Source organism: Ptychodera flava, chromosome 5 (assembly GCF_041260155.1).
Source record: "Ptychodera flava strain L36383 chromosome 5, AS_Pfla_20210202, whole genome shotgun sequence".
Classification (NCBI taxonomy): Eukaryota; Metazoa; Hemichordata; class Enteropneusta; family Ptychoderidae; genus Ptychodera; species Ptychodera flava.
Window position 1 is genome coordinate 39,809,312 of NC_091932.1, and position 12,122 is coordinate 39,821,433.

Consider the following 12,122-nt stretch of genomic DNA (forward strand, 5'->3'; position numbering starts at 1 on the left):
GTCGATCAAAAAAGGTCTTTCGCATGTGTATCCGGGAATCTCGGTGGATGCAGAAAATGTGCGGACGTAGAAATATGATGCACAGAAATTTATCCTTCGATGGATTGTATTCAGGTATCTGTATATATATAACACGGCTAACATAAAATCTATTGTCCAAAATCATTCCAAACGATCGCAGGAACAAAGTACGTTGCGTTACCGGAACAGAGGAACGGCAGTGTACGTTGCCTTGACCATTGCTGTGCAGTGTCTGCACGTACTGTATTGCAACTTTTCCAACACAATGCTTTTCGTCACAGTGTGGCGCTCGTCAACAGATTAAAGACGGTAACTTTCACGGTGGTACTATGGGGCGAAAAAATTGCTCTTCAACTGTTGTGAAATTTTGAGCGTCTTAACCTCGTCTATTGGCAACGTTTGCCACTCATCTTTTCTCATGCAGCATCTTTGGCCACTGAAGTGAAGTTGTGCTCACTATCCCTCCACAAACCGTGGTTAATCACTATGTATTGCATAACAAAGTGCAGGGATGCAGCAAACTGAAACACTCTCGTCTATATATTGACCAGCAGCTGCTAGTGGAAACTGCGTTTGAGTAAATTTCATCTGAACTTTAATACAGTAAAATGGAGAAAAATTCTCTGTCTTAAACTATCAAATCAGGATAATACAATATCATTGATGAGAAAAGAAATACTGTGTTTGGGGCACTGCATCAAATAGTGAAATTCATTCTCCACTGAAGATTTACAAAACTTAAAAAATCTATTATCAGGTGGAATTCAGGTGCCGCCAACTAAGCTGTTCATGCAAAAAAGGTGTTCGCATTGCGAAATTGATGAAATTTATACCAGTTGGTAGCACCTGGGAATTCGTGGGTTTTACCTTCTCCCCAACTCCGTTTGCAAGCAGTGACCAAAAATGCAGTTTTTGACCACTTTTCTGCCATTTAAGTTCTTGGTATCCAACAAGTTATTTTCAAAAGCAAATCTTATTTTAAATAGCCTGTAATGCTACGCTAATTTTTCCCCATGAGCTGTATTATCGGTGTAAATCACTGTACCAAGAAACTCTAAAGTGCTTATATAAGTTATTCTAGACTGTTTTAAGAGTGAGATAAATGTCATACTAGTAGCTGATGACCAGATATTTCTCACTATATATTAAAGCGTGCAGCATGTATACAATGAATAAACAGTAATAAACAGAATCTATAAACAATAAAATACTGCTGTGATGCTATAGTCTTCCCCATTCCTATATTTACTGCTAAGAGAGACTGCTGAGGCAGTACTGTGACTGCACATTACAGCACAATGCCACAACTATATACCTATACCTGATCTCTGCTGAGGGTCTGTACCACAAGAACTGTGTGAATTTGGCGTGAATCTGATCATTGTTTAGGATCAGGTGGGTACTTTTGTAAGTGTACAATAATAACAGAAACATTACCTTTTTTATCAACAATATTCATAAATTTGTCAACATAATTTTTTTTTCACTTTTGTTATGCCCAATCATGCCTTATGGTCCAGTGGGAAAGCTGATGTAAACAATTTAGGAAAATCAAACACAAAAAGGGAATAAGCTGCAAAAGTAGCTGGTTATAACATGATCAATAAATTCTTTTCTCAGCCAGTTTTGCTGTGCTCTGACAACTATATACAAGGTCACTGTACTGTAGCAAACTTCACAGTTTAGCTTTTAAAGGTAAAATTCTACCTTAAAGTTGGATGCAATTCCCTTTTCCGAGTTGAAACAGGCTCTATTACTTTTGGGGTGACCTTTGCTACACCAAAAGCACCTCATGAACTTGACAACCGAACCATTCAATCATTATCGATGACAAATTATATTAAAATCTACAAACGATTATTGATAGAAAAATTAGCCATTGCAGTGTGTGTAAAAGTATAGAGCTATAAATTTATCTACAGAACATGTTTTTTCTTCAGAAGGGCAATGTATTAATCTTTTCAGTTCAAGATATAAAACTGTTTCCATGTTTTGTTCTCAATTGTCCCTGTTTACTTCTTTTAGATCTTCCTAGCCAACAATCTGTTTGTTGTGATGAGGATTTCATGCCAAGGAAATTTAAACAAAATAACATAGCATTGTTCATGGGAACTTCTTTGAGCCAAACTCAAACCTTTAAATCTTATCTCAAGAGGCTGCTGTATGATACTGTTGGTTTTTTTTACCCATTTTTAACTGTAATTTACCGAACAAAAATAGATTTTGAATCAATCCTTGACCAAGGTACCACAACAGCTCATATCAACTTGAAGTATTTATTTGTAGCAGTTGCAAATAGGGCCCCATCCTGGGTCAATGACTTCACAAGTTCAAAGTCACGACTAATCAACCAAACATAATTTATGTACCACACAACTTTTGAGTTTCATAGTCCATTTTTTTACTTGTGTTTAGAGTTTGTAATGATAAATTTTATATTTGGTTGGTTAGTCATGACTTAATTTGCGTGACTGTTTATGTAAAGTAACGCAGTGATATCATTGTTCTGATGGGGTCAAAGGTCAAAAGTCAGCTGATAAGGAAGGCCCAGGTGGATTTCTCTTTATTCCTGCCATCTTGCTGTGCACCAGTCAGATGTAACTGATTTATTTCCTTCAGGATTACATGAAACACCAGTTGATAACACAGGTAGGAAGTCTCCAATTCCCAATGGAAATGGCAATTTTGTAGGTAGTGCGATAATGGCGGCAAAATTTGTAACCATAATGATACCAATGAAAAATGAAAAGTCATGAGATGGCTGTATAGTTCCAAAACAAATCATATCATTGACAACTCCAGGTACGTGTACAACTTAATTTATACAGGTGCTCATGATATAATTAATGACCTACCATAAACCAGTATCATAGTAATTGGAAGGTATAAGTGCAGTAGACCATGCTTACTAAAATACTGGAAGAATACAGCCAACTGTTTGAGATGTCTGCAGCAATAAGCTGCATTTCAACCCAACAAGGAACAAGTCCAAAGTTTACTAAAGTCGTCAAATGATTAAATTGACTTCTATTTTTAGATGGTCAGGTTTTGAAATATGAGTGTGTAATCATTTCCTGATGTCTGTTAACTCCTATCTCAACAAATCAGTCTAAATGTTGTTGATATTCTGGTCACTCAGTTAAAAAACTTATTGGTTTATTTTCTATGTAAATTTGCCATGTCAAATATGGTTTTTTTTAATTTTTTGAATGATTCTGTTATATCAAGTTGTTCACCGAGCAAGCGAATGAAATTTCCCCTTTCAAAGAAGGAAAGTTACCTCCCTGATGCATATTCCGTGCCTATACTGACCGTTAAATGCCTGGCCTGTCTGTTTGTGGGCAAACATGTTGCCAACAAACAACTCTTAACAGATTTGATGGCTACCCATTATGTGCTAGATGCAAATAAAGATGACATGTTGTACAATGGTGGAAAATGGTGTCAAGGTTCTGCACTGAAGGCTATGCCCCCTGGTCACATCCCATCACAGATATTCAGTCCACATGCCCCTACAACATCCTAAACCAGGTATCAGTCCCTGTACCCTTGCCACATCCCTGCTATGATTGGTATCATTTCATACCTCCTGCCCAACCTATAGATATCTGTTCATACACCCATGCGACATCCAATGACAGGTATCAGTCCATATACCCTAGCTGGGCCCTGCCACATCCTACATGTAGTTTGGGATATGCCCCTGCCACATATGGTACAATGACAGGTATCAGCTAGCCTATATATCCCTGTAGCATCCTATGAAGGGTATGTAGATCATACAGGTGTGTGCCTAACAGACTGCCAGTGTATTTCACAATCAGCAAATACACCTCTCCCATATTGTATGACAAGTATTCAGTACTTACATCCCTACCATATCCCATGTGACAGGTACATAACACATATACCCTCATGCATCTTATGACGGGTATCAGACCATAAAGCCCAGTCACATCCCACGACAGCTACCAGCAAAAAAAACTTCTACATTATACGACAGGTACTCCACTCATAGTATGCAGTAGTACGCACACCCTATGACAGGTACACCAAGTACGTATACACCTAGCATATGCAATGACAGATGCTTCTCTCTTTCCCTTCCATGTCTCAAGACACTAACTGACAGCAAATGTGCATTCAGTAATGAAAATGAAATGTATATTTATGTTAAATTTCAATGAAGGGCTGTGTTCAGGCCCATTTTCTTTCACTTTTGTTCAGTTTACAGTATTTTGTCAAATTATGCGAACAGTGAGAAGATATCTATCTTGCTCACACTAAAGGTAGCTTTAACCTGATATGAATATTTGACGAAAGAGAACTCATATTACAGGGATCAATGTAAAATATGTAATATATCGATATTTAACACTATTTCTTACTTAAAACCAAACTGTATGAAAATAAAAACTTGGTCTCGTTGAGCGGGAGTTTCTTTAAGTAATTGAATAGACCTTGATTTAAATATCACTTCTCAATCTTTACATACTAGTATGTAGGTACTGGTCACCAAAAAGTTGAATGTTTGCTCGGTACCTGTCCGTACCAAGTGATTCCTGGCTTTTCTCACTTGTTCAGTGCTTTAGAAGTCTATTCATATGTAAAATTTACCTTACAGTTATACCACTTCTTGTTACGAGAACGCGTTCTTTTATTTACAAGCAAGTAATAAATGTCATATTGTTATAATGTTACAAAATAGACTTATGAATATGACTCATTTGGTTCATCTCTACCAGTGCTTTGCCTGTGAAATGGATCTCCATTGTCAATTTTAACAGCTACAACCAAATGGAACTATCCTAGTTCTGGCAAATTTTTAACCAAGTGAGGTTCTGCATGCAGTTCATTAATTACTGCAGGTGTTCATGTACCGTACATGTACATATTTAAAGCCAGCAATGCTATAGGAAAAAAGCTGTAGATACGAGCTTGTATTTACATAAATAAAACATATGTATTGACAGACGAAGTATTGAATACTCAAAAACAGAGTAAAATCTTACAAAAGAAAGACATCTAGACTGGGGATCACAAAACCATGCATAATTTCAGGATTTTCATAAAAAGTGAGCACGCCATACCCAACATGTAGCAGTTGCCTTATTGACTCACTTCTGTCTTTCAGGTCTTTGATGACGAGGAATGAATCCTGTGACTGAATTGACCAATGATATTACTCAAAATATCGATGTCAGTTCTCCACAAGGTAAATACTGCTGTTCATAAAATACATTTGCAAGCATAGTGTGAATACAATTTAGTCATAAATTTTAAGAAGGGAAAGAAAAAAAGAAGTAAGGATCAATAACTATGTGGTTGTATACATAAAGTAGTCAAAACGTGCTGAGTAAATAAATCATTAATCAGAAAGGCATGTGAATGTGCGAAGTTTATATATATATATATATATATATATATATATATATATATATATATATATATATATATATATATATATATATATATATGTATTATCACTACCAATATATGTATTATCACTACCAATATTTGTTCTTGAGAATGAGAGGAATTTACATTATATATAGGTAGTAGAACAAGAACTTGGAATTGACATACATAACAAAAATAGTGATAAAAATCACGAAAAGATAACCCGTTAAATTTACATTACAGTAAGTATCTGTGTGTTAACTGTTTGTGTTTCAGAAATTGTGAAAAAACTTGAAGAATGTGATAATGAAATTTTCAATGGTTGGAAAAGTTACCCTGTAAGTATCAATCAGCGATTTATTACTGGATTAACTTCCACATTTTGTCTTTGAAGAAGAAATACCTAGATTTAATGAAGAGAGATAATATTAGCATTCTTTATCTTACCAGAAGAAATTTACTTTCAACCAAACCATCAACTCTTCACAAGCCAGTTTGGAAACACAGGCTTATTTATTTATTCATTTGTTTATTTATTTTATTTGTTTGTTTATATATTTATTTGATTTTTATTTATTTGACAGACGACAGGTTCAAAGGCCCAATAACAGACTCCCAGAAAATAAAAAGAGTACAAACAAACAAACAGTACAATAGCAACAGACAAAATAATAAAAATGAACAGAAAGAATTTAAAAATACAATGTGTACAGTATGTATACAAAGAGTGGACCCTAACATGGTCCCTCCATGGTGACCGTAAGAATAAAAATGTCTGGACAGATGTCTTAGAAGCAGTCGTGGGCAAAAATATATCAACAGAAAGGTCATTACACAGTGTATAGTCCCAGGAATACACGCAAATTTTCTTTCCAAATTGATTTGAATTTGTCTCTGTTACTGAGAGACATCGTTTTCAACATTTAAGTAGACACTATGATTTTCTACCTAACCAGCCAACAGATTGTTTAATTTAATGAAAAGTTCAGTTGACATGAATTTTTTTCCATTTAAAGGGAAACCTAAGTCCAGCGACATTGACCGTTTATCCCTTCCAAAATCACCCTTGAATAAAATGCAGCTCAAATTTGCAACATAATTGCATGCGCCGACGACTACGGAGCGACGAAAAGAGACATTGAAGTAGACGACATTTATGGAAATGAGCTCGAATTCCATGGGCACGAAAGGGCTCATGGGAGGAGCGTGCGTGACGTCATCGGCGATACAGACGATTGTAGCTTGCAGCTGAAGGAGTTCTGTAAACAGTTCAGCGCGTTTGTAAGACGACTATGGAGAGTTCGGACAGCGATATCTCTGACATCGAGTATTAATTTTCCCTGACTGAAATCAAACCATACTAATTTGAACCAAGATATCATGAAAGCATCTCCACACATCGTTCATATTTGGTTGTTTGCGTTTTGTGTATGATTCCACGAAGGGAGTCACTGTGCTTGTACAGACCCCGAACTGAATTGGAGACACTGAGTGACCCTGCGATCCTTCAACGCTACGTTTCTTTTAGCCACTGTCTTCGAAAAAGCTGTTCTGTAGGACGACGATAAAAGCTGACTCAGTTTGTTCTTCCTTGAGTGATTTTTGCACTCAAGTGAACAACAGTTAATCATGTTTTATGCTACTGAGCATAAAAGAGTCGTAACGTGCAGAACTGCACTGCTGCAGTCATAGACTCCAATGCTTTGGTAAGCTGTTACACACGTTCGTGTATCGCTGATGACGTCACGCACGCTCCTCCCATGAGCCCTTTCGTGCCCATGGAATTCCGAGCTCATTTCCATAATGTTGTCTACTTCAATGTCCCTTTTCGTCGCTCCGTAGTCGTCGGCGCGTGCAATTATGTTGCAAATTTGAGCTGCATTTTATTCAAGGGTGACTTTGGAAGGGATAAACGGTCAATGTCGCTGGACTTAGGTTTCCCTTTAAAAATTTAATTCAGAATATCGTAGTAACTAACAATTGGATGTTACCATGATTCATAATAAAATCCAGCATAGGAGTAGTATTCACCAGATTGATTATTTTTTTCAAAAGATTTGAGCAATTACTTCCTAGTATGGCGGCGTCAGCCAGTTCTAGCAACGTTTGCCGGCAATGGAATGTTATACAGCTGTTTCCTTCCTCTGCAAATATCCTGTACATGACATGGGAAATACACGGATTGTAATTGTCTCATATGCTATCATCCAACACTGTAATTTGTTGTAGGAATTGTAAATATTACTTTCAATTTGAAAACAGAATAAAGCACACAAAAAGGCTATTACCACAGATGAAAATAGTACAATGGAATCAAAATCTCTTTACAATACTGTTACTTAAAATAGGCAAAAGAAGTTTAATCATGTCAGTTTCATTCAACTTCCTGTTGATTATCACATGATGCATACAGGATGCTGTCACTGATATGACAAGTTTCAATAAAAAAACGCCAGTTGCATGGCAATTACGTTTCTTTTCAAGACCGCACACGTTGAACAGAATCAACAAAGGAACAGTATTAATTAATGAATTATTCATTTATTTGTTTATTTACATATTTGTTTATTTGTTTGTTTCTTTGTTTAAAGCTTTGATTTAGACTAAGAATCATACAAATTGACAACTCTTCAAGAAATAGCCTACATAGATATTTACCAGAAGCAAAAGTAAAACAATAACTGTAAAATTTAACTCGAAAAATGCTGAGATGAAGGCCGTATTCTGATACTTTTTGAAAATGTGAAGCAAGCTGTTAGATGGTCTAACCTGAGGGAGTCTGCTTTGCATACAAGTCTGTGCTGTAGCTGGCTACACTTTCCAACATGTCCCCACCACACAGACCTACATTCATAAACTTTGGATAAATTAGACTCTCTCACAGTTGTACACTGTTGCTGATGTAACCGACTACACCAGCTTGTGCTGAGCCAGGCTACATCAGTCACAGTGGGTAGACAGCAAAGGGGCTTTAAAGTATGTGAATTAAACGTTGTTAGAGGCCCTGGGGGAAACCCTTTTTTAATGTCCCAAGGTTTGTCTCCAGTAATCCTGGGTCATATCATAGCTAGCAGCTTTATAGATTTTCTAATAAATCCCTTCTTTTCTATGTTTTTAGAATATCTTTCATGAGAAGATAGTTGAAACCATAACACAGCTGGCTGAAATTACTGTCAGCATCCTGAAGGTAATGTGACACTCTATATATACTTGCTATAAGCACATCTGCTTATCTGAACTGGCTTTGCGTGGGCCTCAATGTCACTCCCCCCTTTTATGTAAGCATCATAGGAACAAGCTAGGCCAAGGCATTATTAGTAATTATATCATACCAGTACATTGAACGCGCAAATGCAGTGATCTGATTGGTTGAGACGCGAAAAGAACCGTAATATATTGGCGATATACCACGGCTGGCACACACACAAGCTCTCGGCAAGAGCCAAAATCCTTTTCTTGACGTTCTATGCAAGAATTTCAATATACTGTTATGATATAATAGCAATAAATCACACCCAGCGAAGGTATACCACTCGATTTTGACCAGTTCACTTCATATATGCACTCGCTATTGCTCGTGCATATATGTTGAGAACTGGTCAAAATCTTGTGGTATATTATCGGTGGCTGTGCTTTATTACTTAATTATATTAGTTTTTGCGTTGCCAGTGAATTGCATGACATCTCTACCCCCCCCCCCCCCCACCTCCCCCAGCCCGCCCGCCACATTATTACTGATATTTAGCCGAGTGGTTCTGTCTGTGGCCTCTCAGCTAGGCGACTGATCCTGTATGTTGTGGGTTCGAATCCGATTGAATACTATCCGAATTGTAATATGGCACCAAATGTTTTCTTCATCTGTGAATTCACAAGCATTTCCAAAACTCTAAATTGTAGCAATAATGTGGCCTCTGCCAGCCTATAATGGACTCAAGCAAACTTCACTTACGGTAGTACATTATATTCTGTTGAAAAAAGAATAAAGCACACAAATAGGCTAATACCACAACTATTATGCTTTAATTGAAAGTAAAAAATTGCTTTAATTGAAAGTAAAATAACTCAGACAATGACATATTTTTCTTTGTTTCATTTGTCAACCTTTGAAGATAACATAACTTGAATAACTACTTATTTTGTTTTCTTATGAAGTTACAAATGTGTTAGCAAATTTTTTACCACATAAATTTGACACTATACAATAAAATACCGGTATGAACCGACAAGCAAGTAATGAAACTAAACCAATTGTTCCTCGAGGAATTTTGATGAAAAAAATAAGACTCTAAAAGTTGATACTAAAGTGACTTATTGTTGGAGTACTGTATCCAGTTTCACACAACATTGTATCTGTTAAAATATCAGAACACATGAGGCATACTGCTATCTGAATGAATTTCTGTTTTCTTTATTTCAAATCCTGCCAGAATCCATCTCAAAATGCAGTTATACTCAGTGGCTGTGGTACTTCTGGAAGACTGGCCTTTGTTCTCTGTGTAAGTATGACATCAAAAACTATACCTTAAGGTAGTATGCGCCTCGAAAGTGAAAAACTGGAACTTTTGCTCAAACTTTCCTGAATGAAATTTTCAACCACTCTTTTTTCAATGAAAATAAAAATCATGCAAAGTCTGGAACTAGCGAAATAAATTACCCAGAATATTGCAATATTTGAAATTCAAAATGGCAACCATTCCCGTGTTAACTCTATGGAGAAAAAAATTAAATTTTGGATTTTCGAAAAACTAAGATGGTGAAAGTTTTTCTTTCTTCAAGAGCTTTAAAATGAGTCCCCACAGTTGGTAGATCAGAAAAGAATTATAGAAATTTGAGAGTCTGTCTATCCGGAAGGCGCTTTCTACCTTACCTGTTCATACTATGATGATCATAATGACTCTTTTACAAAGGAATATCCTGGCAACGTTACCAAGATTAATCCTTCAACAACATTTTTCTGAAATACAGCTCATCATAGGATTTCAAATATGGTAGATTCTATCACACACGATCAGATAATAGTGTAAGCCCTTTAATAAAGGTATCGAATATCACTGCAAATAAATCAGCTGGTTATTTTTTCTGTAGAATAAAGCATATTACATTAATGTTTTCATCTTTATACTGTTTATATGCACATAAAGATTCATCAAATGTAAAAAATACGGTCCATACACGGATTTGAGCTGGTTGTCAAACACTTATAAAACATAACCTGTAAGAAAAAAAAAACAATGAATAATTAAGAACACTGCTACTTTGTTACCTTTTGCCATGGTGCATTCACTAATATCAATCACAAAACACAATCTATTTTCAAACTTTATGACAATTATTGGGTTGAATAATTTGTATCTGTTTTGTATTCAACAGAGGTCATTTAACAAACTTCTGACCAATCAAGGATTACCAGGATGTTATGAATATATTATTGCAGGGCGTGATAAAGCTTTATTGACCTCTCAAGAAGCCCCAGAGGATGATCCCTATTCTGGAATCAAAGCCCTTGAAGAGGTGAGCAGTGTCATATCAATGCAGTCAGCTGATTTCAATTCATTCAAATTGAAACATACGTGTACCCAGACTTTTCAAATAGAAATTTTGTTGTTGTTGCTGTGGAAGATTGACCAAAATTGTATCGAATGAAAAGCTATGTTTTTGTTCTGTAATAGGTTTGAATAGGGTTGAAAAAGTGTAAAAAATAAAGCATGATGAAATGTTTTAAAGTTCTTTTACACTGTGTTTTTTCAAACCAGGTGTCGAAAGGAAAGAGCAAAGTTGTGTTTATTGGAATAACCTGTGGATTATCAGTAAGTGAGAGTTTTCAGTGTTACAAAGAATGCTTTCGTCTGTCAAATGTCGATTGTCTATATCTATCATTTCCAAAACTTGGTCCAGTAAATTTCAAAAATACTCACACAAGTGACTGAATTGAGAATATAAGTAATCTTTCCAAGCTTTTTCAAGGTTTGTGCAACTTAACTACTGTTTAGCTTTGCTGTCAGAGACATTGAACTTTTACCTTGTCATCTGTCATCTTGCTCCAACTTAACTCTTCTTTTCTGAAACCACTGGCCATAAAATTTCAAATTTGGTTTACAAGTCACTCAGGATGACCTAATTAACATTTGTTGAAATGATGAAAAACTTTCATTTGCAAAATCTTTCAGCTGATGTTCAAATTTCTGGTCAAACATCTTTTCCTTTAAAAAATCTGATATGCAGCTTTCAAATTTGATATACAGCATTCAAATCTGATATGCAGCTTTCAAATTTGATATGCAGGTTTCAAATTTGTTATGCCACATTTAAAGGCCAGGGACTTGATCCCCAGGATCAAGTTTGTTCTAGTATGTAAGAGGGCTATGGGGTGTCATAGCCTTTTGTTTTCCATTGAAATTGTAATCTAGTTAGTAAATTTCCTTGCGAGACAATCTGACGTCGGCACAGGCCTTTAAATTTGATATGCACTTTCAAATTGATATGCAGCTTCATAGGGATGCAGTGTGGTTTCTGAACATTAACATAAATTTTGCAGAATGTCAGTTGGTATCCTGTTAGCAAATAACCATTGTATTTAAAAACCAAAATAATTAAAACACTGCATTTTATGACTCCAATGACTCTGTGACTTTCCTCCTTGAATCTTTTGTTCTTGAATGAGACGTTCTTTCTACCGCCTTTCTATCCTACATCAAAGTCAT

The 12,122-nt window shown here is 36.0% G+C and overlaps 1 protein-coding gene across 2 annotated transcripts in view; it reads left to right on the plus strand.

Moving 5' to 3' along the window:
- LOC139133919 (glucokinase regulatory protein-like) overlaps positions 1-12,122 on the plus strand; it is a 23,608-nt gene continuing 11,486 nt past the window's right edge. Inside the window, exons 1-7 of one of the 2 annotated variants that reach the window (XM_070700708.1) lie at positions 1-114; positions 5,156-5,236; positions 5,698-5,759; positions 8,540-8,608; positions 9,849-9,917; positions 10,792-10,932; positions 11,175-11,228. In XM_070700708.1, the coding sequence (XP_070556809.1) occupies positions 5,173-5,236; positions 5,698-5,759; positions 8,540-8,608; positions 9,849-9,917; positions 10,792-10,932; positions 11,175-11,228 (459 nt within the window). In that variant the 5' untranslated portion in view covers positions 1-114; positions 5,156-5,172. Of the gene's footprint in view, positions 115-2,559; positions 2,671-5,155; positions 5,237-5,697; positions 5,760-8,539; positions 8,609-9,848; positions 9,918-10,791; positions 10,933-11,174; positions 11,229-12,122 lie in introns of those variants that run through there. The other variant, XM_070700709.1, reaches the window with a different exon arrangement.